General features: G+C 33.8%; 3 protein-coding genes across 3 annotated transcripts; 1 reads left to right on the top strand and 2 right to left on the bottom strand.

Annotated features, from left to right (window-relative positions):
- Window positions 1-9,330: 9,330 nt before the first annotated feature.
- Nup205 (nuclear pore complex protein Nup205) lies at window positions 9,331-18,070 on the bottom strand. Its single transcript, XM_066296654.1, has 26 exons — window positions 17,677-18,070; window positions 16,810-17,005; window positions 16,504-16,758; window positions 16,251-16,447; window positions 15,862-16,197; window positions 15,636-15,793; window positions 15,414-15,583; window positions 15,250-15,357; window positions 14,879-15,034; window positions 14,294-14,401; window positions 14,079-14,238; window positions 13,828-14,022; window positions 13,440-13,769; window positions 12,719-13,383; window positions 12,462-12,659; window positions 12,081-12,393; window positions 11,975-12,025; window positions 11,582-11,776; window positions 11,195-11,529; window positions 10,849-11,137; window positions 10,583-10,789; window positions 10,293-10,525; window positions 10,031-10,239; window positions 9,819-9,966; window positions 9,635-9,759; window positions 9,331-9,581 (listed from the first exon to the last, which is right to left on the bottom strand). The coding sequence occupies exons 1-26, from the start codon at window positions 17,839-17,841 to the stop codon at window positions 9,498-9,500; spliced, it is 5,586 nt and encodes a 1,861-aa protein (XP_066152751.1). The 5' UTR covers window positions 17,842-18,070; the 3' UTR covers window positions 9,331-9,497.
- Window positions 18,071-19,463: 1,393 nt separating this feature from the next.
- Window positions 19,464-22,897, top strand: LOC136347019 (myosin light chain kinase A-like). The gene is made up of 6 exons (XM_066296645.1): window positions 19,464-19,745; window positions 19,810-19,964; window positions 21,112-21,339; window positions 21,396-21,621; window positions 21,763-22,365; window positions 22,423-22,897. The coding sequence occupies exons 1-6, from the start codon at window positions 19,614-19,616 to the stop codon at window positions 22,513-22,515; spliced, it is 1,437 nt and encodes a 478-aa protein (XP_066152742.1). The 5' UTR covers window positions 19,464-19,613; the 3' UTR covers window positions 22,516-22,897.
- A 12-nt stretch (window positions 22,898-22,909) lies between these two features.
- LOC136347020 (polycomb group RING finger protein 3-like) lies at window positions 22,910-25,550 on the bottom strand. Its single transcript, XM_066296647.1, has 3 exons — window positions 24,164-25,550; window positions 23,949-24,101; window positions 22,910-23,895 (listed from the first exon to the last, which is right to left on the bottom strand). Exons 1-3 carry the CDS (start codon window positions 24,273-24,275, stop codon window positions 23,483-23,485), a joined length of 678 nt encoding a protein of 225 aa, XP_066152744.1. The 5' UTR covers window positions 24,276-25,550; the 3' UTR covers window positions 22,910-23,482.
- Window positions 25,551-25,570: the final 20 nt, after the last annotated feature.

Below are 25,570 nucleotides of genomic sequence, written 5' to 3'. Positions count from 1 at the left end.
CCCCTTTATTTCCGGTACCCCAACTTTTAATGTCGATTTTTTTTGAGTCGCCTTCTTTTCGAAAGTAACGCTCGATTTTCTTTAGAGATTCGAATTCTTCGTTGGCGATGATGAAATGTTTTTACCCCGCGAATGCTACTGGTCCGATTTTATCAAAATTTTGTTCGAACAAATTTTAAATGCACGTTTCTCACAAAGATGGGATGGATTTCGATTCCCCGCGTTTTTTTTGTGGGATCCTTTAAATTCGGTAGTTTATGGTCGAGTACCGAAGATCTGAAAATTCGAATAAAAAAACTCTTGTCGAAACTTTACGACTGAAATGCTGGAAAATACTAAACGATCGTTTCGTAAAAAACCGAATTGGTAAATGCCTTGAATGGCAGGGGAACCGCTTCGAACGTCTGTTGGACTCATTTTTCTTGTGATAAATTTTAATTTACTACAAAATTAATAAAGTTTTATCAAATGTTTTTTTTAGTGTCTGTTATTATTGTGAATTTCGTTACTTTTAGCGAAAAACATTTGTACTGTCGATGAAGAATTCGAATCTCCAAAAAAAAAGTTAAGTGTTAGGAAAAACGAAATTACGTAAAAAAAGTTGAGCTCCCGAAAATAAAGAAGACTTTGTTTGAATGTTTTTTTTTGTAGATCTTTGCCTGTCCCCCACTTATCTAAAATCACCCTGTGTGTCGAAAATCGCGTAATGTATCGATCCGCTCCCGAACGATATTCCTGATGATTACACTTTCTTTACCGTGTTAGTTTTTTAGTTAAAAGAAAAACGACGATGACACTTTAAAATCCTAGTTTGTACAAAGTCACTAATCCTAAATTCTATCTTTCCAATTTCCCTATCCTGACCCGGACGCACTTCGCGCCACCTCGGCTAGATCGCTGTTCTTACTTTATCCAAAATCTAAACTGAACACCCCAAAGATGGTCGATTGCCTATCGTCTCGTGTTTCGATTATTTTTAAAAATTAAACTCGTTACCTTCCGTTCACTTATCGATGGGTTCCTTTTAATATATTTTTTTTTCTTCTTCCCTATCTGCTATAAACACGTTAAGTTGTCGACGTATATGATTAATTAAACTGTCCCTTTGATAATTCTTACCGTTTATACGGAAAGTTATGTTGCGATAATATTTGAACCACTATGTGAAATGTGGAAAAAGTAAAGAAACAAAAATAAAGGAAGAATGGAAGAATTAAAAAAAACTGTAAAATCACGTAATGTTGCGAGATTGAATGTAACCTGAAATCGGAAGTCATCTCGGTTAATTTTGAATAGTTATTTGAAATCCGTAATTTCTAGAACCGTTTTGCTTGGTTAACATTTTTTAACATGAGTTAGTTAACGGAGATTTGCGTAGATTAGGTTAATATTAACTTTGAAGTCGACTCGTGTTATTTGCTTGTATGTACATTTTTTAAATATGTTTGTTTGAACTTCAAATTTAACCAAGATGTTCCATGAATCTATACAAGAAATATAAATAAATATAAGTCGGCGACTTGACGTGTTTACGATAAATAGTTCAAAAACAATCCGAAATAGATCACTGATTTGGATGCTTTGGTTTTGGGTTTGGAAAAAGAATAGAACCCGTCGTGTAAAACGAAACTAGAGAGGAAGATTAGAAAGAATGACCTGAGAGAAGAGACTACCGATTTCCTAGGAACAAAAAAAAGAAAGAAAGGAGGAGTGATGGGTTGCGGTTTTTTCGTTGCGATTATTCTAAAAATCTAGATTGGTGACTTAACACTACTAATACCCGTTGGTGGATTGCCGCTTAAAGTGTCTTAGTCGTTTCTTTTCGAATCGTGTAATCGACGGTATTATTCGAATGTCTTTTGAATTACTGAATTTACCCTGATGAAACCTTGCAGTGACGTATAGCTTTCAATTAAAAAAGAAAAAATAAAAATTACGTGAATTATATAAAAGTGAGAACTAATAGTCTCGTCCTTGCTACTAGTACCCTTCGATATGAGTAGCTTTAAACCGTTTCATGAAAAAAATTAAAAGAAAAACCCGAAAAGTGTAATAGTAACCCGAAAAATATAATAGTGACCTGGCAAATTAATAATAACCTGAACTAACCTGACAAACGTAATTGTAACGCGAAAATTAAAATAGTAACCTGGCAAATATGTGTGTGTATATGTATATTTTAAAACTACGTTCTCGACTTGAATATAAAAAAAAATGAAATCGTTCTGGTTCTCTTAGAGAAGGTATCTTAAACTGACATATTTTCTAGAGTAACTTGTAAATCTAAATTATTATGACGATGAAAAAATCCAAATAAAGAAACGACTGATTGAATTGTTAGAGAACCAAATAATTTTAAAAAATTAGAAAAAAAAGAAAATGTTAGAAGGAAAACGTGTACTTAGCTCCCATTTTTTTTTAATTACCCAAACCTTCACGAATGTTAGATGTTAGCCTGATCGAGCTATGCGTTACTGCAAAATTTCGTTAAACTATGCCCGAGTTATTGTTGCAAAAGTCACTTTTCGAATATCTCCGGTTAGCCGAGGTTCGCCAACTAATACCATTAAGTAGGAGTTTTCGATTTGTGTCGCGATGTCGACTTCAAAAAGTTAAGAGAAACCTCAAAAACCACCCCAATATCCTGCTCATTCTAAAATACTGACTGTGATTTTTAATTGTTATTGTTGTTGCTGTTATTATTATATAAATCTAAAGTTCTACATGGGACATATTCATTCCTGTTTTTTATTCTCTTCTAGTTATATTTAGTAGGTGTAAAAGTTGTCTTATTTGTCTTGTTGTTTCGTATGGTTCCAAAACCCAATTTTTAATTTCAAAAAATACATATTTTTTAAGTGAGTTTGTGAAGTGTTTCATTATATTAAAATTTGAAAAACTACTTAAAAAGTTCAAACACTGTTTCGATAACCCGTTATGTTTGAGGTTTCGTAAAGAAAGTGATACGAGATTGCTGCTTGTCCACCATTTGTTTAACGTGAGTGTAACAAAAAGAAAAGACAAAAACAGGACATGTCATCAAAACAGTCTAAACTTGTATTAGTTAAAATAGTTCGAATGTCGCGATAGATAAAAGTTTGGCGTCTCGTCTAAAAAGTATGGAACGGAATGATTGTTTTGGAGTGGTAAAGAAGTCGTTTTGAGTTGTTTTTGATATTTCGGATTTCTGATAAATTTAACCTGAAGATTCGTATTAAGAAAAGAAAAAGAAAAAGAAAAAGAAAACTCCTACTTGAGACTCGCCCCTTGTGTGAGGGTGTGAGGGAGGATTATTCACCCGATCCGTTCTTTAAAAGTTCGTTGCTAACTCGAATGATGACTACCCCGGAAAACGCTTAATCTAAACTTAAATACTAAATAAAATACAGGGTCGTTCACGCCATACCAGATCCTCTTCTACCGAATGTGTTGTAATCGAAATACGAAAATTTCAAAAAATCTCAATTTAATTTCGTTATTAGCTACTTAGCTAACTTGAACGTTAAAGAGATTAATGTATTAAAGTTACGTTTTTACAAAATGTTATGTTTTGTTATTCGAAATTGAATCGATTCTTCGATTTCCAAATGAGATGATTTTTGAAATTACTGGAAAATTATTGTCAAATGGCGTGAACGATCTTGTACCTAGGATATTTCTTCTCTGTACGTGACGTGAATCGACTGTGAGAAAATCTTCTTTCTGTTCTTGTTTAAATCCTCCTTATCCACTGCAGAGTCTCGAAGCTATGTAACTATGTTGCTATGTTGCTACGTTGCTGTTGTTTTTTGTCTTTGTGCTGCTGCTACCGTCGTATTCTCCTTCTCCTCCTCTTCATTTTTTTACATCCTTTGGTTAACCTAAAAAGGCTTGTATTAACATTTGTGCATTTACAAAACAAAAAGAAAAAAAGTGAAGTATTGGAATTATTTCTTAATGCAAATTGTAAATGTACTGTAAATCTACAGGGTGTTTGGTGTTTGGTACTTCGATGCAAATATTTAAAGGAATGAAGAAGAGAATTAAAATTATTTTTTGAATGGACGTTTTGGTAATAATGTAGGTGATCATACCTCCAGAATCAAATTTGTGTATTTGCAATGTGTTTCCTACATAATAATAGGTGAAAGTTTAGAGGCTGAGTTATCTTTCAGGTAATTTTAAAATTAATTCATTTTAAATAATCCAGTGAGAAACTATAGCTGTAAATTTTGATAAATTTCGTATAAAACATTTTCCTTACCTTTAGGAAATACACTGTAAATAAATATTAAAAGAAATGTACATGTTGGGTGTAAGTTAAGTGAGGTCATTAATTTTAAGGGAAGGTTCCTTCACATATTTTCTCATATTTTATGAAAAAATCTTCATTTCAACCTGTCCCCTAATTTGCATTAGTTTTATTAATTGTACAGTTTGGCCCCAACTTTTTTTAAATTATAGAGCTTTATAAATTACACATTTTTATCAAAAATGGCCTGGTGGATGTAAAATTTAAGGCCTACTGGGACAGTTTCTAGAAGCAAAATTTTGCTCTTAGAAACTGTGCACTTTGTTGAGCTCCATAATTTTTTAAAAATCCATGCTGAATCGTACCTTTGATAAACTTTTTACGGACTACCTCTCAAACAAATGAGTCAGTGTATGAATGTGTATATGTTTACCAAAGCAATAATAATATACGAGTAAAAATTCTCTCTACTGAAATATAGTAAACTATCTACTTGTTGTAAATAATGGTTTTTGTTAAAATAGCTGTGTAAGAAATGAAAGGAAAGATCCTACACTTTATAATTTGTTTAAAGAAAAAATAATTCCTTTTATGTGTCTATATTTTACAGCTTCTTACGTTCCCTATAAAATTAAAAAAAAAACCTAAACTAACCTTGAAGATGTTTTATTGTTAAAATGGATGAGTGCCTACTTTTTCAATTAAAAAATTCAGTTATTAATGTAATACACACTTTGTATAACTGTTGTATTTTGAATTTTAAATTAGTTCCCTGTATAGAGACACTACTGCTGTATGATAGTAACCCTTTTTACTCGTACCTTGTTGGAAATAAGCACTCGATATTCAAATTAAATCAAATTTCTGTGCTTACCTTGGATATTTTCTTCTCCGACAAGTTCTGCTCTTTGCTCCTTTTTACCTTGCTTACGCCAAATGTACCTTACGAATTTACCAAATGCCATTTCAGCTGCTAAAAAAAAGTTACTAAAAAATTATTAACAAATACCAACTCCCTGTTCCTGCTGAGAGAGTCCATGCCGATGAAACTTCGATGTATCCCTGGCCCCCCTTTGTCTCGTCAAAGTGAACCCGTGTATAAAACGTGTTCCGTGTTTGCTAAAGGGGGCAAACGATGACATCCTGCCTCTTCTTTAGTCACTCAGACTCTTTCGAGTCAAAGTTCTGGTCGAGCTAAACCTACCTACCTACTGAAAATGTATCAAAGTGTGTCTTTTGTAAAAGCTAGATGTGTGAATTGATTGATGAGGAGCGAATTTAGGCAAATGTGGAAATCTTTGTCCAAAATTTCCCTGTACCCCTTGCTTGCTTGCTCGTTAAGGTTCTTCGAGAACCTTAAACTTGAAGTTGGTGGTGCCAATCTTCTTTCTAGGTCCCCACGATTTGAGGTGCTGCGCCCTGTGAACCCTACGTTTTACCTATTTTAGCGAGTCGCCCCCTACCATTTGTAGGTGACACCCTCCCTATCTGCAGCCTCGATAACCATATCGAGCCACTTCCCAATGGTGTGCCCCCTTGCTGCTGGTACCCCTCTGCTGTTGCTGCTGCTAACCTGAACCAAATTTTCTCTTCTCTGCTCTGTTAAAGTTTTATTTTGGGTTCTTACCTGATGTACCTTAACGCCCTTTTTCCGATCCTCCGTCTCGGCCCCCATTTTACCCCCCATCCCATTTTGAACCCCCCGTTCTGTCGACGACGTTTTTGTCATCTTTATTCCCTCTAAACGTTTGAATCTGGATCGTTCCTCTTGAAATAAGTGGATTGATCCGTTTTTGATTCAAGAACAAGGAATTAATCCTTTGTTCGTTACGTTGTGAGGATAGAACGGGTGGTTCCCGACGATTGCGTCGAATTGAATTGCAACGAATTGCCGTCTGGGACCTTCCCTTTCGCTGACTTTCCGACTTGTGACGATCAGCACCAGCTCCCTCTGAGATGGCCCTTCGGTACCGTTCGATTCCTATCGTGGCCGCAGATGGAACCACCGGTAAAAAACCGTCTCCTCGCAAAATCCTAGAACTTAGACTAGTAAAGTTTTCGGTGGCTGTCGCCGTCTTTTCCCTCGGGATCTGGACCAGTTAACGACAGCGGCACTTGTTGCTGCACCTCTTCGGGGGGCGTCGTGAACGAAGGCCTCATCGGTGCTGGCCCCATTGATGATTCCTCCGTTTGCCCGTTCACCGGGGGGCGACTCCGGCTTGTGGTCGTTGTTGTTCTGCCGGATCTAACAATTGGGTTAAGACCCCCAAAGAGGGGTCGGTCGAGAGGCCGACTCCTCGTCAAGGTACCTGGAGGGTTTCTTCTCCACGTATCTTTGCGTTGCGTCCGTTTCTCTGCCGGGCCCTCTTTGGGCCCGGTGTCGTACAGTGTTGCCGGATTGTGCAAGAAATCAAAAAAATAGGGGAATTCTTCCAATGAATGCTTTTCTGAAAATTATTGGGTTTCCTCAATAATTTTCATCATTGTGGATGTTGGGGGGGGTCAATTTGCATTAACGAATAATGCAAATTAACCCTTCAACACCCCCTCATTACCCCCTTTGTACCATCCCATCCCTCTCATTCACCTTCTTTTGTTATAATTTTTACCTGTAATCGATTAATTTACATAAACAAATTCCATTAAACCAGTACTGGATAATGCTCCAGTTATTAACAAAGTAATTTTAGTTTAACAACTTCAAAATCATATTCATTCGTATGTATCCCTGTGTAATGAGTTTAAGGCACTTATCGCTTTAAAAATTGGAAACGAAAAGAATTGAGGAATCTATCTTTCCCCAATGGCAAATTATAGCTTTCTAATACCAAAACCATCTCGTATAAATAAAAATAAACGTTTGTTATAACGAAAGAAGGTGAAAATTATAAAATTATTGCAATTTTCGGAGAGAGACAAAAATGGCAACGTCGCCGCCACGGCGGATACGAAGCGAGGTAACGACGATTCATAGGAAGAATTCCCCGAATGGAATGTTTAAGTGTTTAGTATTCACCTATGATGGATTTCTTTAAATGGCAATTTTTAAAGAAAACCATTGCATGAAATTCTGAAAATAATTATATGTACATTAATTAACACTGTTTCTTTATCTATGACTGTTATTTTTTATGCCACTATTTAAAATGTGTTGTTATGTTACAATTTTCAATTATTAAACTACCTACAAAAGGTTGGTGGATTATTTCAAAGACACGTTGGTGATACAATGTGTCTTCGTTCATACAATGTATGAACTGATTTACTATAATGGAAATTTAAACACAAATTATTGTAATTTTACTTAAATAAATATTCCCTTCCGATAAACATTTCTCACATTGTTAATAAAACAATACCCTAAGATGAAATAAGCAAATTTCTCCAAATAAATGCTAAATATATGAGAACCTTTGAATGTATAGGAGTGGTTGCTTTCGAAAGAGCCAAAATTGACAAATGGTTAGGGCTTAAACCACCAAAAAGGCAGGCGCGCCAAATTCACACTTGAAACGCAAGAAAATCCAATTTTACTTATTCTAAATTGCAATTGAAAATGATAGACCAAAGTTGATTGTACCTACCTTGGTGAAGGCTGTGGAGCCGTGAAAAAGCCCTACTTTCTCAACCATCCCAGAAATTGAGAACCCAACCAATGCTATATCTCGAAGACTCTGAAGGATGATGATAGTTGCTTGCTGTAGTGGGAAGTGGAATTCTTTTCGCTTCATCGGGGTGGAACGCTTCAGTTTCTGTACTAAAATCAGAGAAATAGTTTTGGGTAAATTCCAGTTGCAGGGACATTCGATGAATATAATGTGGTTCTCTACCAAAGGAATGCTACTTTGGGACAATGTCAATGATAAGTTTTGACTGCGTTTGAAGGAGGGGAAATTTTATTATTAGTTCTCATATTTCGGGAATAGAGGAGCCTATATTTTGCAAAACAGGACTTTTTGAAGATCCTCTAGGAACGGGCTTCTTTTTTTTTCTTACCTCTTCTTTCTTGGGTCCGTAGATAGTCTTTCATTCCACAGGGATGATACCTTTTCTTATTTATTGCTTCTCAATTTTAAATGAGATTATATTTCTATTTCAAATTTAAATTTTTAAGTTAATTCCCACTTTTCTGTTAATGAAAACACAAAACAAACTTTCGCGGTTCGATTGTTGACAAGGAATGTCTTAATTGTCATTCGATATGTTCTAGTATGTTTAGTGGTGTAGTTCATAGGTTTTTTTTCCAAATCAATCCTTCCGTATGCCTGTTTTTGGGGTGATGGGGGTGGTTCTGAAGGGGCGCAGGCCGTTCTAAATTCGTCTGCTACGCGTATGGGCATGCAGGTGAAAAAAAAGGGGTGTAAATCAGGTGGGGAAAACTGTAAGATTCCGCCTCTAGGCGGCAGATGGCGCATGTAGAACTACGGAAGGAAATTGTAATTTGAATGGGAAGAAATTTGTAAAAGATTCTTCCCCTGGAAAGTAGATGGCAGGTGTAAAACAAGAAAGGAAACTGTAATTTTGATGGGTAAAAATCGGAGTTCATAGATGGCGCCACACACGAAAAATCAATAACTTTGCTGACGTTTAGAAACCGCCAGAACAGCAGACTGGATGTCTTTTGAGGATTTTCATTGTGAACAAAAAAATTGCCAATAATTTTCTAATCCAATCCTAAAAGCGAGGGAATCAAATAACCGACTGAAAAACCCGGCCTGTGTATGCAAGACCTGCGGGATGCTTTATATTGCAAAACATTGCATATTAAAATATCCAAATATTGAGTTTCAACGGAAAGAACCAAGTGCGTGCATACACATACTAACACGAGAATCTTTAATGAAAAGAGTTTTGAAGAGCAAAAGTAAATGGAACCGTTGTAGCGAAGCAATTTCTGTAATGGTTACGAAAAAACAGCGATTGGAACATACCATTCATAACACCTGAAATTCACAAACGGGGCAAAAACTGGATAAAACAATGACTGAGTGAAGAAATTGTTGAACATTAATCCTTGTAACGTTTTAATCTCAACGTGAATTTCCACGATTTAACTCGATCCCTTTAAATGTATTACTTAATAGGCACACATTGATCAATTATCGACGATAATTTTTATAAATTTTGTTAAAAATACAGAACAGTTTCGGAAAAAATTACAATTTTAAGGGAAAGAACAACTATATTCTTACTAATGAAACCAAAGGATGAAAACGTTAGACTTGATAAGCACTTAATGAAGATCAAAACTTATACTATTACTAAATTAACGGACACGCACGAATTGAACTAGTCTTTTAATTTTACGTAGCAGTGCGTCGATGAATCCTCTGTCAAGTTCAGGTCGATCCTGAACAGAATTACTTTAATAAATATGCAAAGACAAATGTACTTGCTTCTTACCTGTGACGTTTCTAATAACCGCTTACTAAAACTGTCATTAAACAGAGCCACCAAACCTTGCTTCAGGCCTGTAACAATTTCTGTTGACACTTTGGCGATGAGGTCAGATTGTCCAGATGGAAACACTGCAATCAAATATTTATTAACCCCATCTAGTTCAAATCCATTCATAAATTTATTTTACCTTCCGTGCCATTTGCATTGGAAACTGGATGAATGTATGTGGTACTTCTTGGATTAGGCACAGCACGCAACAAGAAATAATCTAAGTGGGCCCAAATCACATACAAGGAGTTTTCAATAATAAGGGCACAATACTCCATTTCCCTCCTCTGCAATTAAAGTTAGATACGTAAGTTAGCCAGCCTTAGTCTTACTTCTGGAAATACAAATAACCTTCTTCGCGAGTTTTTCTGAAATTATTTCGTAGGCTCGTTCCCTTTTAACTTCAAGATCATACATGTCCATATGATCTTCAATTAGGGGTTTTAAATCCATGGAATTCATATCAGGAATTTCGTTAAGTTTTCTTGTAAGTAAATCAAGAGTCACCTTGCCTTGATGTTGATAATTTACCGTGTGCAACAGCTGCTGTACTATTGACCCTGTTAATTGGTCATTAAGGAGTTAAGTTCAATGATTCAAGAGATTATACTACCTAAACTTGGCTCCTGTTCGCTTGTGTGACCAACGGATTTATTTTGAAGGGCATGGAGTTGTGGATCGTATAACGATGGATAAAATAGAACACCAACTTCACCGTGTTCAACGTCATTGTTGGCTATGACGTTCCGAGGGTACCATAAAAGATTCGCAGCAATCTGCAAACCGTACAACAGCCTGTCAGACGTTTGGAAGGAAATTGTGTCTGCATCGGGATACATTAATAACCTGAAATTTCATTCATTCACCTAAAATAAGTTAATGCATAATATGATAGTAACCAACGTTTTAATATTTTCCTCAGATAATAAAAACTTTGGAATAAGATTTAACATGAGTCGTTGCACGCGATACAAATGCGCCCTGTTACTGCATACGAGATTAGGATTTTCCAAAACGTTGATAAGATCATTATTGGCAGTTCTAGATATTACAGATGTTAAAAGGGCCAACTCTTTTAAATATGTTGCAGATAATGCAGTATCTCCTGATCTGTAAAAAAACAAAACACAAAAGTTTACAATTTCTGCAAAAATAAAATCGAATCCTACCTCAGTATTAGTTCGACTACATCTAGATGGCTGATTAAGAAAAACATTATTTGACCCACAGCAGACTGGTTTTCCGTACCCAAAGTTGTTAATATGGCATTACAAATCTCTAATGTAGGTAAGAATATTTGTAGATAGTGCAGATCCGGAGAAGGAAGAAATTTATCCCTGGTAAGACCGTCGTTATGCCAGATCTTGGATATTTCCGGGTGGGAACTAAAGACATTCATCTTACTAAAAACCCCCAGTAGGTTCTGTTCCAAGATCATTTGAGCACCCACTTTGGAACCTAATAAACTCGAATTGTTGAATTCCTCAGTTTGTTACAGAAACGACAAACATGTACCAGCTAATCGTACCAAGAGCAAAACTTTCGCCGAATATAAATACAATGCTTTGGCATTTTCACCACCCGGCTCCAACATCATTCGTAACTCGTCATTACCATCCAACAAACTTTGTATGATATGTTTTAAAAACCCGTGACCTGAAAGGTAACTTTGCCATCCTACATTTCCGCTTAACGTCATTAAATGACTAAAACTGGACATGGCAAGAATTTTGCATATTTCTTGACCTCCAATGCAATCGTGACACACAACTGCCATCAATTTATTTCCAAAATCCCTCAATAAATCTGTAGATATTGTAACGTCATTTTCTTGCGTTTCAAGATGGTGCCTAATTTAAATTAGAAATCAACACTAAAGTCTGCAGATAATTTTCTACTCACCTGGAACCATCTAGAAGTGCTACGTATAAGTTTTCATTTGCTGACACTGACATTTTTGATGGATCAGACTGTATACTGCTTATTAGTTGTAGAAAGGTGACAAGAGCTGCGTAAAGATTAATGCGAAGTTCACCATCTACGACATCTGAAGTCATTATCCATTGGACTAGAGATTCCAAGATTTCTTTCAGTAGCCTGAATAAAAGTGTAGTTTCTAATTTTAAAAAATTATAACTTTTTTGCTTCTCAGCTACAAAGTCGTTTCATGTGTAATAATCATATTACAAAAATATATAATGGTTTTTCATCATTTTCAATTTTGGAGCTGCCCTTAGTGACGAGAATGATCGATTTTGAGTATACCAACTTCGTTCATAAAATATATCTACTTACCCTAAATAATAAATAAGCACGTTGAAATGTCTTCTTTCCTTTAAATAATACCTAAAAGCGGCAGCAGTTAAATTAGAAAATTAAACAATCAAAACCTCATAGACACCTTTTAATATTATCCATTATCAGCAGCACAGATCCTGACAAATATCTTGCAACTGCGGTCAACAACTGTGACCTGACCACTTTTTTAAGTAAATATAAAAGCAAATGAATGCTAAATACTTGTTGTTCCTTTGCATCTAAAATTTCCAATGGCATATAAGTGACAAGTACCTCAGCCACTTGGCACCACGCATCTGCAAATTCTACCACAGCCGCGCATGCTTCATTATACAGCTTCATATCGCTTGCTTGTTTTTTCAGCAGTTTTGGATTTGATTCGGGGATTGTCGAGATATCGGCTATATCCGGAATATCTACATGTTGTTATTTCAATGTTAAATAAAAACATAATGGATATTCGTAGAGGAATTTAAAGTCTCACCTTTCAACTCGTGTAGTTCTATTTGTAAAATCTGGTGTAAAAACATGTTATCTTGATTGGAATCATCGCTTGAAGACATGTTTCCCAGAAAATTGATTAGGAACTTAAGGTACGTAACTTGTTTGGTGGTACTGGCCGTTTTTAATTCAACTGCCAAGGTTTTCAGCAACCATGACATTTGCATTAAACATTTTGGATCTACCACATCAAATATGCGAAATAAATACACAATAAGGGAAAAATGTATTTTAAATTACCTTTCTTCATTAGCGTTCTGCACTGTTTTAAGTGACATGGAAAGAAGAGTTTATTAAGCCTTACGAACCTCAAAATAGGTCCCCTAGTCTTGGAATTTGAAGCAAGAAGATAAAGCAAATGATAAGCGGATTCTGTTATCATCACCGGGGGAGGTTCTACTATTTTGGAAATTGTAGAATCTAAAATTGACAGCAAAGAGTGTAAACAAGTTCTGGAGAACCCCATGACTCCTGGATACTGAAAGTCCATCTTCGATATGTCGCGTGTTAGCTCAAAACCAATCAGAAAGTGAGTTAAGTTCGGAGCAGGGTACTGCATGCATTGCTTCAGTAAATTTAATATTTCATTTTTAGTTTTATTAGCTGTCTCTATGTCATCAATATTTGAATCTAAGCATTGGAAAAAGGCTCCTTTAATCAATAATTCATCTTTTTCGTTTGTCGATGTCAGGATGTTCATAAAGTGGCTATGGCTAGTAGCTGTTCCAGTTATATGCACTAATATTTGAATGGCTACTAATGTGTGTTTAGGCATATGTCTCTGATAACTAATATATTTGGCTATATTGATGCAATGATCAGGTCTTCCAGATCTCCTGTTGATAGACAAAAGAAGTTTGCTAATGCTATTTAATATCACGGTTGTCGACGTTTCTGTCAGAGCCCTGCAAATTTTTAATTTTAAACATATCAAGCAACATTATGACGTAAGAAGCCTTACATAAAAAATCGATTTTGAAGTTTCAATGTTCGCAATATAATGTTCAAACACGCCAAAGTACATTCCTGCACTCTCTTTTCTCCGTGAAATGGTACGTAAGTGTCAAAAAGCTTAATTCCATCATTAAGTATGTCTAGAATCACACTCAGAGTTTCTGTCTTGTTGTTAAACTGCACCATCAAATGATATCCTGGATGACTACTCAATTCACAATTGGCATTCTTCGTTGGAAAATCTATAGGTTTTGGAGTATAACATTTTAAAAACTTTTCAAAAAGCTTTAAACATAACAGGGCAACTTCGTATTTTTCAGCAGAGTCTCTATAACCTCTAAAACAAGTTCATCTTACAATCATATATTATATCAAAAAATATATTCAGATCCAACCTAGAGTTATATGTCAGGAAAACAGAGTTAATAATGAATGATAAATAAGGGTCGAAACTAGGGTTTCTTGTTCCAGCCCCTAATGACTTTGGTATTCCAAAGACTGTGAGGTTGTTTAAAAGCTGCAGGACTCCCCTTGTTAAGGGATACTCTTCCATTCTTGATTCGATTTCATCCAGCTCCGTTTGAATTCCTCTGAGGATACAGCAACATTGGATTGCTAAGTAGGTACGTATAACAATTGAAATCACCTGGGTGCATAACTAGATGTGGTATGTATGGTAACTATTATTTGAGAAGATTCCAAGTTCTCCCACATTTGACTGGCGTTAGCTATAGATTGAGATAACACTGCTAACGTTTGCAGTAAATCGGCTTTTAACAAGATGGGGACAGAGCAGCTCACCAACCCTAATTTTTGTAGGCTTAAACGTCACTCCAACTTATTGTTCGCAAAAATACTTACCCAAAAGAATACCTAGAGGAGACCAAACAGGATGTTCACATAACGCAACACGTGCAAACGGATCGTATTCGGCTACTGTACGTATCAAAAGAAGTACTGCATGCAATCCTGAAACAGATATGATTTACAATCTTTCTCAAAGTCTTCGACATACTTGAAAGTACTGGGTGATTCGCTATATATCTATATAATCTAATTGATTTCTGTTTGTAACGATTGAATGAAAATCTTTTAATTAGCTAAGCTACCAATTTTTATCCAAATTGTGGAGAATCTATTGTCAAATTGAAAAAATAAGCATCGCAAATCTCTCAAAATGTCACCACTTTTATATATGGATTATTTTGTATTTTTTCATAAAGATGAAACGATCTCTTTTTCCAAAATTAAAACATGTAATCAATTATTTTTCCCTTTATCTCTAACTGTTTCTCAAATATTTTGGTCTAAATACTGCATACAATAATGAGTATTAAAGGGGTAATGTTTCCAATCACGTCCAGAAAAGTATACTTTCCCACACACACTTGTGGGTGAAAAGTTATATCTACTTTCTGAATAGCCTTGTACATTAGCATTTCATACCTTCGAGTTCTTGAGGACTAACACCTTTGTGATAGCCCGTCCTTAACCGGTATATTGTATCGATCTGAGGCGGTGTTTCTTGTCGGAGATTGTGGTAGTATTGGCCAAACGAAAGGAAGAAGTGATCCCAGCTTAAAGTCCTTGATAAATGGGTCCCTATTTCCACAAATTTATTTAATATGACCAACATTAAGTTCTAATTAAACAAAGAAAATTAAACCCTATGACTGCAGCTAAGCTTATTCAATAGTTTACTCAATTAGTAATGTTTTTGCTGTACTCAATCTGACAAAATTTAAATTTTATTTTCGGTCGGTACTTAAACTACAACTGTACAACTTAGCTTAAAACCCACACTGTTCAATACAAACCAGCTTGCTTCAGCATATTAAAGCAGTGCTTTGCTGTTTCTGGGGTAGATGAAAGGCCACTTAACATTTTAAGAAATGGAACAAAAAGAGTAGCAGGAAGCATATCTCCTAAAATAGAATGTAAAACAACAGTATTAACATTTAACTGCAATATTTTTTCTCACCGGAAAGTTTCAAAAACTTAAAGAGGGCTACTGAACGTGGAGCTATTCTTATGTTTAAATTTTTATTAGAGTTGAGCTCAATGGGACTCCACCAACTCATAGTTAATTCAGGATCTACAGTATTTTTACTGTAGAACTTTCCTATTGATAAGAGCAAAAACTCAAAGTACCTGCAATCATCATCAGTTTAACTAAATAAAATAATTTGCTTTGGCAGCATACCTGGGCAAGTTACCAGGTGCTTCCAAATCTTCCCTAATATAAACTTGCAATGTCCTGGCTACTTCATTCGCCTTCATTCTTAAATCTTTTGCTTTTGGATACATATGAACCACAAAATCAGTCAGTAAATTGTGCATTCTATTATATAAATATTGTTCCTGAAAAAAATTTTGTTTCTTAAAGAGATTTGCTTTTTTGGTGTAGAATTATCATTCTAAATACTTGCCTTATACAGAGTTTTATTTTCCAACAAAATATTATGTAAAAAACTAAATACATTCATTTCGATGGACATATCAACCAAAGTATCCTCTTTATTTATGGCGTCTTGAAAGATGTAGTTTTGAGGAAGAACCCTTAAGGATGCCAAAGACACTGCCATGGCAAACATAGTTAAGGCTTGCAAACCTTCACAGACCCACTTAGGAGATGAATTCAGCAACTCTGTGACCAGAGATGTGATTAAAGTTGTGTCTGATAAAATAGGCAATGACTGCACCACTTCTTCTCCATCTTCTCTTGTGTGAAAAATACTCAGATCAAAGGCTGATAATAGAGCCATCTGACAAAAACAACTAGTCATATATAACGACTCATTAAGTACATAACACCTACTTCTAAATATAGAGTGACATCATCTATAATTCCAGTGGCTTCTGTATCTAATGTAGCTTGCTTTAAAAAGTTCATTAAAGCTAAAGTACAATTTTTTGGAAGTCCACTTTGTATAGACCAGGAAAACATTATATCTGCTAGAGCAACTCTAATATCATTGAAAAGATCTGTGACTTCCCTGCGATGTCTAGGACCACCTAGAAATAATGTATCCAAGCTTGACTCTTATAAATTGAAAGGTTGATTTCCTTACCCAGTGCTAAATTATCTTGGAGTTTTTCAATTTCAGCGGTTAAATCTAATGTTCTTAATAGTTCCAAAATTCTTTTAAAAATACCACCTTCCATTAGTTGATCTGTATAATCTGTTATGAACCTGGACAACTCAGGTTTTACATTGAGGCTCCATTGTACACCATTTCTGGCTTGCACTAAATACAGCAATGAAGTCAATAGTGCTTTTTGACCATCATAATAAAGGAGTATTGCAACAAGCCCTCTAGCCAGACCTAATTAAATAAAACATAGGGAATATGATAGAGAATATGGTGTATAAATACCAGGATAAGAAGGCATTTGCAACTGGGCAGTACACAGTAAATCAAGAGCAACAAGTTCATTCATATTATACATATCAGATAAAATAACTGATTCTTGGTATAGATCTTCTGTTATTATTTGATGACCTATTCCTTTCAGGTAAATACCATCTACCATGGCATTTTTAAGTTCTTCTCTTTTTTTCGAACTTTTGGGCTAAAAAATATAACATAACATAAAAAAAAATTTATATGGTAAGTTAGATTTATTGTTTCTTTAAAGTTGATCATATCATTAAGATTCTATAAGGTGCCTAAAAAAATATATATATTTATCACATACTCTAGAGTCCAAGAAAAAGCAAAAACTTTTCCATATATAAAATTGGAGATTAATTCTCAAGGATAATTTTCTACTAATATTCCACAAATGTGCCTTGATCAATTATAGCAATATGTTCAGGGATATTTTATAAATTTAATTGAAGTAAGATTTGGCATTTCAAACGTCTTAGCTTAAGATGTTGAATAACAGTTCCAAAGTCAATTTTGTGCTTCCAATAACACTTTTATTATTCAAAGAAACATCACTTATTGTAATGTTTAGCTGATTAAAAACAATTATCTTTTGGACACTTTCTAGACTAAATGTGGCAGTTAGTGCACATACTTAACATGGTATATAAGTAATGAGATCCCAATAAGCTTTCTGCTGAAATTTGTGATAAAGCTTTGGATGCTCCACAGAGGCCTGGCAAAATTTGGACCGTTCAAAAGATGTCAATAGATAATATATTTATTCTCTGTATTTTTGAAGATTAGGTCTTACAGCTTACATTAAAGACATTATAAATGGAACATTGAACGTAAATTGAAGTTAAGACTTACGGGATTTTGCAACAGAATAAAAAAATTTTGCTTATGTCTTCGAAGAATATTTTCAAAGTCAGCGGATGGTAAATCTGACCCAAGTTCTTGATTCAAATATTTCCACACAATACTTTTTAGCTCTTTGTAGGAGTGCCATATATCTTCTGTTTGAGCCAGGGCCATCTTGATCAAATTTTAATATCTTGTATTAATCAGCAAAAAGAAACTTAAAATTTAAATAGAAGATGCAAACATAATATTAACAACAAAAATATATAAGTTCAACTGAGAATCTAAAACAGAACTCCACGCCAAATAGTTGAGGTTTAGATCTCTCTGTTTACTTCATATAGTCAATTTAACGTCTGTGAAGACGCCGGCTTAAAAAGCGGAAATATTTATAAGCCGAGAAAAAGAGGAAATGTCAAACATATAATGCTCCCGTTTGATCCTGAACTACGAACGGAATCTAAAACTCTATTTTAAACCAATCAAATGAGAGTACTAACGGTTGACATTTCCGCTGTCTTACGATTTGAAATATTTTTCATTGCAGAAGCTTTTTCGATTTAATCAGAATTAATCATAATCAATTTCAACTGAATTAGAACCAGTCTGGTTCGGTTTAAAACAATGATGTCACAAATAAAACGTGAGGCCGAATTTTTGACATCTCGGTTTCAATTTCTGTTGCAATTTTGTTAAGTTTAATTGTCTTATTAATAAACTTTCGATAAGATTGGGCAATACATTTCGAGATATTTGCACTCAACGAGATCCTAATTTTTTTTCCTGAGTTCTTATTTAAAAAGACAATTTAACTTGATAAACTGACAATTAAAATGATTCGAGATTTCAAGAATCCGACTTTTTCATTCTGTATGTTATGACAGGGGTCTTGGAAACATTCTATTTCCCTTTTAAGTGTTTTTTGTTATATGTGAAAGCGGCCTCAGAGTAGCTAGAACTAATACTTTAGCAGTTCCTTCGTGCAGGGTGCAGTACTTTCATTATACCTTGATATTTTGTCGGAGGAGCCGATTTCAGAATTACGCTCCAAGAGCTTGGAGTTAATATTTGTTTTTCTTTTTATTATTGTTTTTTGGTAAGTGATATGAAATAGGCTTATGTCTGGAGCGACCGTTACGTTAAAAATATCGTTCTCATTAGGACTCTTATTTTCACGGACAAAAGTGAAAGTTCGGCCGTGAATTTATATGTTGCGAAATACAAATTTCCTTTATTGATTCTCTTATTGTCCTTTAAAAAAAAGCTTTCCTTCTCATCCACCAAATAGTATTTCGGACACTTGATGCCAAAAAAATTATTTTTTAAAGCGTTGTAGGGTTTAATCATCCGAAGTACTCCAATTGCAATAACTGAACACAGTGTAGTTCAGCCATTTTGATTTGTCATTGCCAATTGTTTTTTTATGCTTTTGTTTCTGGATGATAATTTATTTAATTAAGATAAATTTGTCTTTCATTCTCGGAACTTTAGTAAAAAATCAAAAGTTACTAAATCATCTATTACCCCTCAAAATCAATTAAAAGTAAAGGTAATAACGATATTCTCTTTGCCATTTTGCTGAAATTCCTTCCAGAATTGCGAAAAAATTTCCTTGTGTTGAATATAAAAAAATGCCCACTAAACTCTTACTTTAATAATCAGACTCGTTCTAGAACTGATAATCATGAAAGGAACAAAATTACAAAAATTAAAAATATATTCTTCATACTAGCGCCAAATATTTCAAATGTTAAGCGATTGCGCTGTAATGAACAAATTCCTTTCCGAACCCCTAACCTAATATTTTCAAGGTCAATTTTCCAAATGATAACAAATGATCCATTTATTGTTATTTCTTTGCTACCAATCTAAAGAAAAACACTCGCTAATACTGCCCAAAATAATATAATTTGAACCATGTAACCAACAAATTATTAAACTTTTAGATGGCTAATAATCCTCATAGATCACATGCCCCCCATGTAAATGAGGGATTTAAAAAATCCATAAAAAATTTTGACCTTCGAGAAATTATTGGAACTGGAACATTTTCAGAAGTTTATAGAGCCTATAATAGGGTAACTAAAATTCTGTATAAAAATAAAATCCTTCATCTAAATATATTATTGATTTGTTCAATAGGAAACTAAGGAAATTTTAGCTTTGAAATGTTTCCGACAGGAGATACATACTATAGTGCATTATGAATGTGCTGCTGCTGCCAAGGAAATAGCAATTATGAAGATTTTAAAACATCCTAATATCATTACCTTAAAGATTTATGAAATCAGCAGAACGTAAGTGTATTTTTCTAATTAAAGTTCATTTTTGTCTTCGTGAACTAAAATAAGCAGCAAGTAAAATATTAAAGAACAAATTTAATGCTTTGATGAAACGTTTCAAACAAAATTTAAAGTGATTTTTAAATTTAGAACTAAGTTCTTTTAAAACAAGTCAACTGACTTTTGAAAGTGAAATAATCTCAAATAAGTATATCATGAAACTAGGAATTAGTAATGTAAAACAAGTTTCATTTATTTTTGTGACAAATTTCCATCATATAACCAGAAGTCATTTGCAAAAATTTAATTTTTTTAACAAATAAGCTAACAGGATTGTTCTGCATGAAGTGGAGTTTTCAACTTTAAATATTATTTTTTGTTGTTTTCACCAATATGATTTAGGTAGTGATGTTGCTATGTTAACCTGTTTTGTATTTTGCTTCCATAACATCCAATCCATAGATGATGATAAATGAAACTTACAAGAAGGCTTAAACTCCTATGTTCAGGGTTCAAGTAGGTATGGGACATAGGTAATATAGAAGGACTGACAGTACAAACTTTACTTGTTTTATATTAATACTTGACAAATGTATTGTGTTTATGGTTAAGAACAATAGCACAAACAAGGTTTTGAAGATGAAAAAAAGATTTGTTATGTTCTCTCCAGACAGGATATTACAGTATACTTATAAAGCTGTTGTTACAGATTTATTGTTATTGCATGCATTTAATGAAATCGCGAGTAAATATTGTGCGCAAGGTGGAATGTTGCAAAAACTCAAAAAGAAAAAAAATCATATTTCTTGATTCAAGCTACTATATCTGTCTGTATACTCTTGTAAAAAAAGAGTGCTTTAAGAATTGTGAATTAAAGAAATTTTATCACGAAAAAACATGGTCTTTTGTCGACCTTGTGGCAGTTTTTTGCACAATGCATGAAACATGATATACTCTAGAATAATCATAGAATGCACCTATGTAAATAGGCTTTACTGCTAAAAACCGATTAAACTGTTTTAGAGAAATCTAATTTTGAAGTTGATTTTAAATTTTGTTTCTAATGTTTCAATTGTTAGTTTACAAAAACAAATGTAACTATTAGAAATTGGAGATTTTTTCTTGAAAGTTCTAGCTTACAATTGAAACCTGTTAATTTCAGACATGTTTACATTGGAACTGAGTATGCAGCCTTTGGGAACCTTCAGGATTTTTTAAAAGATCTCAGGAACATTTCAGAAGCGATAGTTAAGCGTATTATGATACAACTAATGTCTGGATTGGATTATATGCACACATTGGGAATTTTCCATGGTGACTTAAAGCCTCATAATGTAATTTGTACCAGCATGAAACCAGATGGCCCTGAAATCAAGATATGTGATTTTGGGTACTTATAAGATATTTGATATTAACTTTCTGAACTTGAATTGGGGAATGTTTTAGCTTATCTGAGATAAAGTTAAAGGGCCAGATTTTAAATTACAAGTGTGGTTCCTTACTGTACATGGCTCCTGAAGTTGTTTTGAGGCATCCTGTAGATGTAACTTGTGATTTGTGGTCAGCAGGTGTCATAATGTATAATGCGATCTTCAACCGCACTCTTTTTAATGTAACGGAAAAGGAAAAAGAAAAATGGTGTAGCCTATTGAATAGAAAAACATTACCTGATGTAAGTCATCTGTTTGTTTTAAATTTTCGGTTATTTAAATAACTTTGGTTTTAATGACTTAATTTGATCAAGTTATAATATCAATTCCTGAAACTGTTCCCCGAACCTGAACAAATGATAATAGTAATTTTAAATCTTTAGTTTCAAGGAAGCGAACGATATTCAAAAAAATGCATTGATTTCCTGAAAGGTCTTTTAACTTATGATAAATCACTCAGATTGCAAGGTGATGCATTGAGGAAACATCCATTCATGAACATTGAGCTTCAGTTTGTGCTACAATATAAGAATGACTTTTTTACAAGAGCTAAAGATCATGCAGATTCTAGTTTCCAGCATTCCAAAAATAACAAATTTGGGGAAGCTCTTGTAGATGCCATGCAAGCTGCGGTTGAATTAAAAATTCAACATAACCTGTCTGAAACTGAGAGTGATAGAATGTTTCTTAGAAAAAAGTGGATTGAGTATGAAAAATTCATATCATACTTGGAAAGGACTCTTCTGACTTTACCACCCATTGAATTAGACCCCACTGAGGTAATAAGTGATGAAGCATTTCGAAAGCATTTAACATCCACGCCTAGATTGGCAGATGGTTTTGATATTGGTTGTTCAGCTGAAATGTTCTTAAAGGAAGGAAATAAAGAGAAAGCATTACATATGTTTCATCAAGCCTTACAAGCAATCTTGCCTATCATGAAAAAAGAACCAAAGTCAAATCGGAAAGAAGTTCTTGGACGTAGGGTAAATGTTCATGTGAATATACTTCAGATTCTATTAATTTCTATAAATTTCTTTTAGTGTAAACAGTGGATAGAGTATGTAGAAAAGTTAACAGGAGAACATGATATGAACGATATCAATTTTACTATGTCTTCCTCCACAACATCATAAAGTGGAGGTTGAAAATAATATTTATTTTCTTTCTTATTACTTTTGCAAAGTAATTCTCAGAGTTGTATATGTAATTGTAAGAAAAACTGTGATCATTTTAACTAAGACCTGTGTTAATACCTCCAAGTTAAAGACTAATTGATAATTAATAATTAGGTAATTGCAGAATTCCTCTAGTCATGTTCGACTGGAATGTAGTATTTTTTTGACAGCTTAATGCCTGGTAGTTGATCTCATTGAATATGGAGGGCCTGCATAGACAGGGATTTCTATTTGAAAATAATTAGTTATAACATGTTTGTGGCGACTGCCTAATAGTTATATTTTTCCATGTGTTGTTTTGTAATGGTTTTTTCATAATAAAGCGATGAATAGTAAGTAATAGGTGATGTAATTCTTGGCACAATTCTTTATTTATTTTTTTTTTTTGATAAAATAAACCCCATTTGATTCATTTTCTATTAAAACTTATACAGTCATTGTAGTTACAAGATAATAACATAAAACATTACTTACCATTACAATAAACATAAAAAATATAAAATGAAGTATCACAGGATTTTCTTAATATAAAAAAGATTGAAATATCTCTAGTTTTAAATCAAAAAAAGCAATATTCCACTTGGGTACATAGACATAGGACCTTTTGTCTATTTGACTCATCCATAGAAAAACAGAAAAAAGTTTTAAATTCTGTTTTTAGCAGAATAAAACCTAATTCTTAATTAAGATTAATTTATTGGACTTGTAAGTTGTGATTTTTACCCTATTTATGGACAAATTTCAGCAAACAACATATGACAGGTGATACTTTTAATTCATATTTATATTAGAGAATATACTTTGAGAACTTTTTATATGAAAAAAAGCCAGATGTGACAGTTTTCCTCTGGATAAGTAAATCAGGTCTTGATCCTATCAGGTAAAATCAAGACACCATATAACCATTTACAGTTTACCAAAAGCCTTAAATGTCAATTCTTGGTCTGTACTGCAAAGTTAAAGGTGGATTTTGAAATCTCCACCTGGTTACATACACGAACTTTAAAGTATGGTCTTTCCCTAATAATTCATCATTGCACAAAATATCAATGTCTTTATATTTCTCCATGCCATTTAAAACTTTCATTGCTATGAATTTTTTTAAGTGTAAAATAGTAGCTTGAGCGGAACACCTAATAAAACGTCTTTTGAGTGTCTTTAAGCTAGAGCTAATGCATTCTAGGCAAACATTAACTTGCTCATCTTGTCTATGGTAATCAGATTCGGCATGAGGATCTGGTTCCTCTTCCATGGTATTTTCCCCAATAGCTGGAGGAACATCTTTGGGATTTGGTAATCTTCTTAATTTATAAAATTCTTTCTCCCTTTCTAGTTCATCTTAAACAACATTTAAATATACAAAGAAATTGGCAAGTAACTTAATAACTTACTCTTTTGCAAATCTGGCACAAGCTTATAAACTATATCTTGCATTGTCCGATCAAAGCTAATATACTGAAGTGGATGAGATTGGTGTATTACTATTTTACATGTTGGACAAGTATTGTTTTCTTCGAGATGTTTAACCAGGCAACTCTTACAAACTATATGAAATACATTTGTGATTAATTCAAATACATAATTATAAAATAGGAATAACCCTTACATGTATGCAAACATTCAGTTACTGTAGTGGCGTCTATCAAATATCCTCTGCAAATCTTGCAAGTTATGTGGTTATTGAGGATTTTTAGTTTGATCTTTCGTTCCATCATCATAATTTCGGATAAATCATAATTTACCAGACTCTATACAATTTTGAAAATGAAATGATTACACGAATCACTACAAATTTCTATAAGTGAAATGTTTTACTTAGTATCACAGTTATCTCTGAAAAAGTTAGGTTAAGGAATTTCGAAAGTAAGAATTTGTTGAGCATTTGCACCATGAGTAAGAAAGAAAACAGTTGATAAATGTTAACAAACTTGTTGGGATAAAAATTGACGTTTTATAATTTTTGCTATAGGATTGCAGGTATTTTTGTCAAATTTCTAAAAATATTAATTAGTTCCAGAACATTTTAAGTGCATAACGAGAGAGAAGTATCGGTTTTACAATCTAAAAAATTAATGCAACCTGAGGGTGTAGGACACAAAACCGAGAATAAATTAAACACGACAATAAGTTCAATAAATCGTCCTTTGAAATAGTGTTTAAACGGCTGGAAAATGAAAACTTTCAACTCTGTATAGAAATGGTTCACTAAGACAATACGTAAGAAAACTGCCCCACTAAAAAATCTTAGCAGCGACATTCATCATAACAGCATCAAAATTACATCCAGACAAGATGAATTAAATGCGAGGAAAGTATTCTCAAGCTTTAAAACTATTATATTCCGTTAATCATTCCAAAACAAAAAATAAATATAAATAGCTTTTAAGTCGCCGAAAAAAATAAACTCTTCAGAAAATTAACATTTTTTTGATACGAGTATCACCAGTTGAATAGAAAACATCACTATTGTACAAGTGAAAAAAGGACCGTACGAAACATAATAAAGACGAACTATAAAACTTATTATCGTTTTTCCCTGAAAATAAGACTCAACCAAAAAATAAGCGTTAGCATGATTTTTTTAAGGCATTTCTGATATAAGCCCTGTCCCTAATGTAAGCCCTAGTTAAATTCATTAACAACAGGAGCAGAGTTATTTATAAACAAAGATTTTATAATCACGACCAAATATAGCGGAATTAGATGTATTCACCTATTTTACATTTTATTGTGCACTAGTTTTGATAAAATACATGGTATTTTACTTTTTTTTTTTTTTTTTTTTTTTTAGAGGGGGAAAACCTTTTAAAGGTACCCGGTCTGATGGACTGGCGACCGGGTTATGTGGGATTCACCCCCTGAAGGGAGGCGCCTACCCACTAAAAACCCACCTCTCTTCACCGTTGTTCCCCCCCGGAACTGCCGAAAGGCATTACTTCAGGGAGATGGTATTTTACTTAAATCAGTTTTATTTGACCATTAAAATCGACAAATAAAGAACTGTTTTCGAAGG

Source organism: Euwallacea fornicatus, chromosome 26, assembly GCF_040115645.1.
Source record: "Euwallacea fornicatus isolate EFF26 chromosome 26, ASM4011564v1, whole genome shotgun sequence".
Taxonomy (NCBI): domain Eukaryota; kingdom Metazoa; phylum Arthropoda; class Insecta; order Coleoptera; family Curculionidae; genus Euwallacea; species Euwallacea fornicatus.
This window is presented reverse-complemented; position numbering and strand designations above follow the sequence as displayed.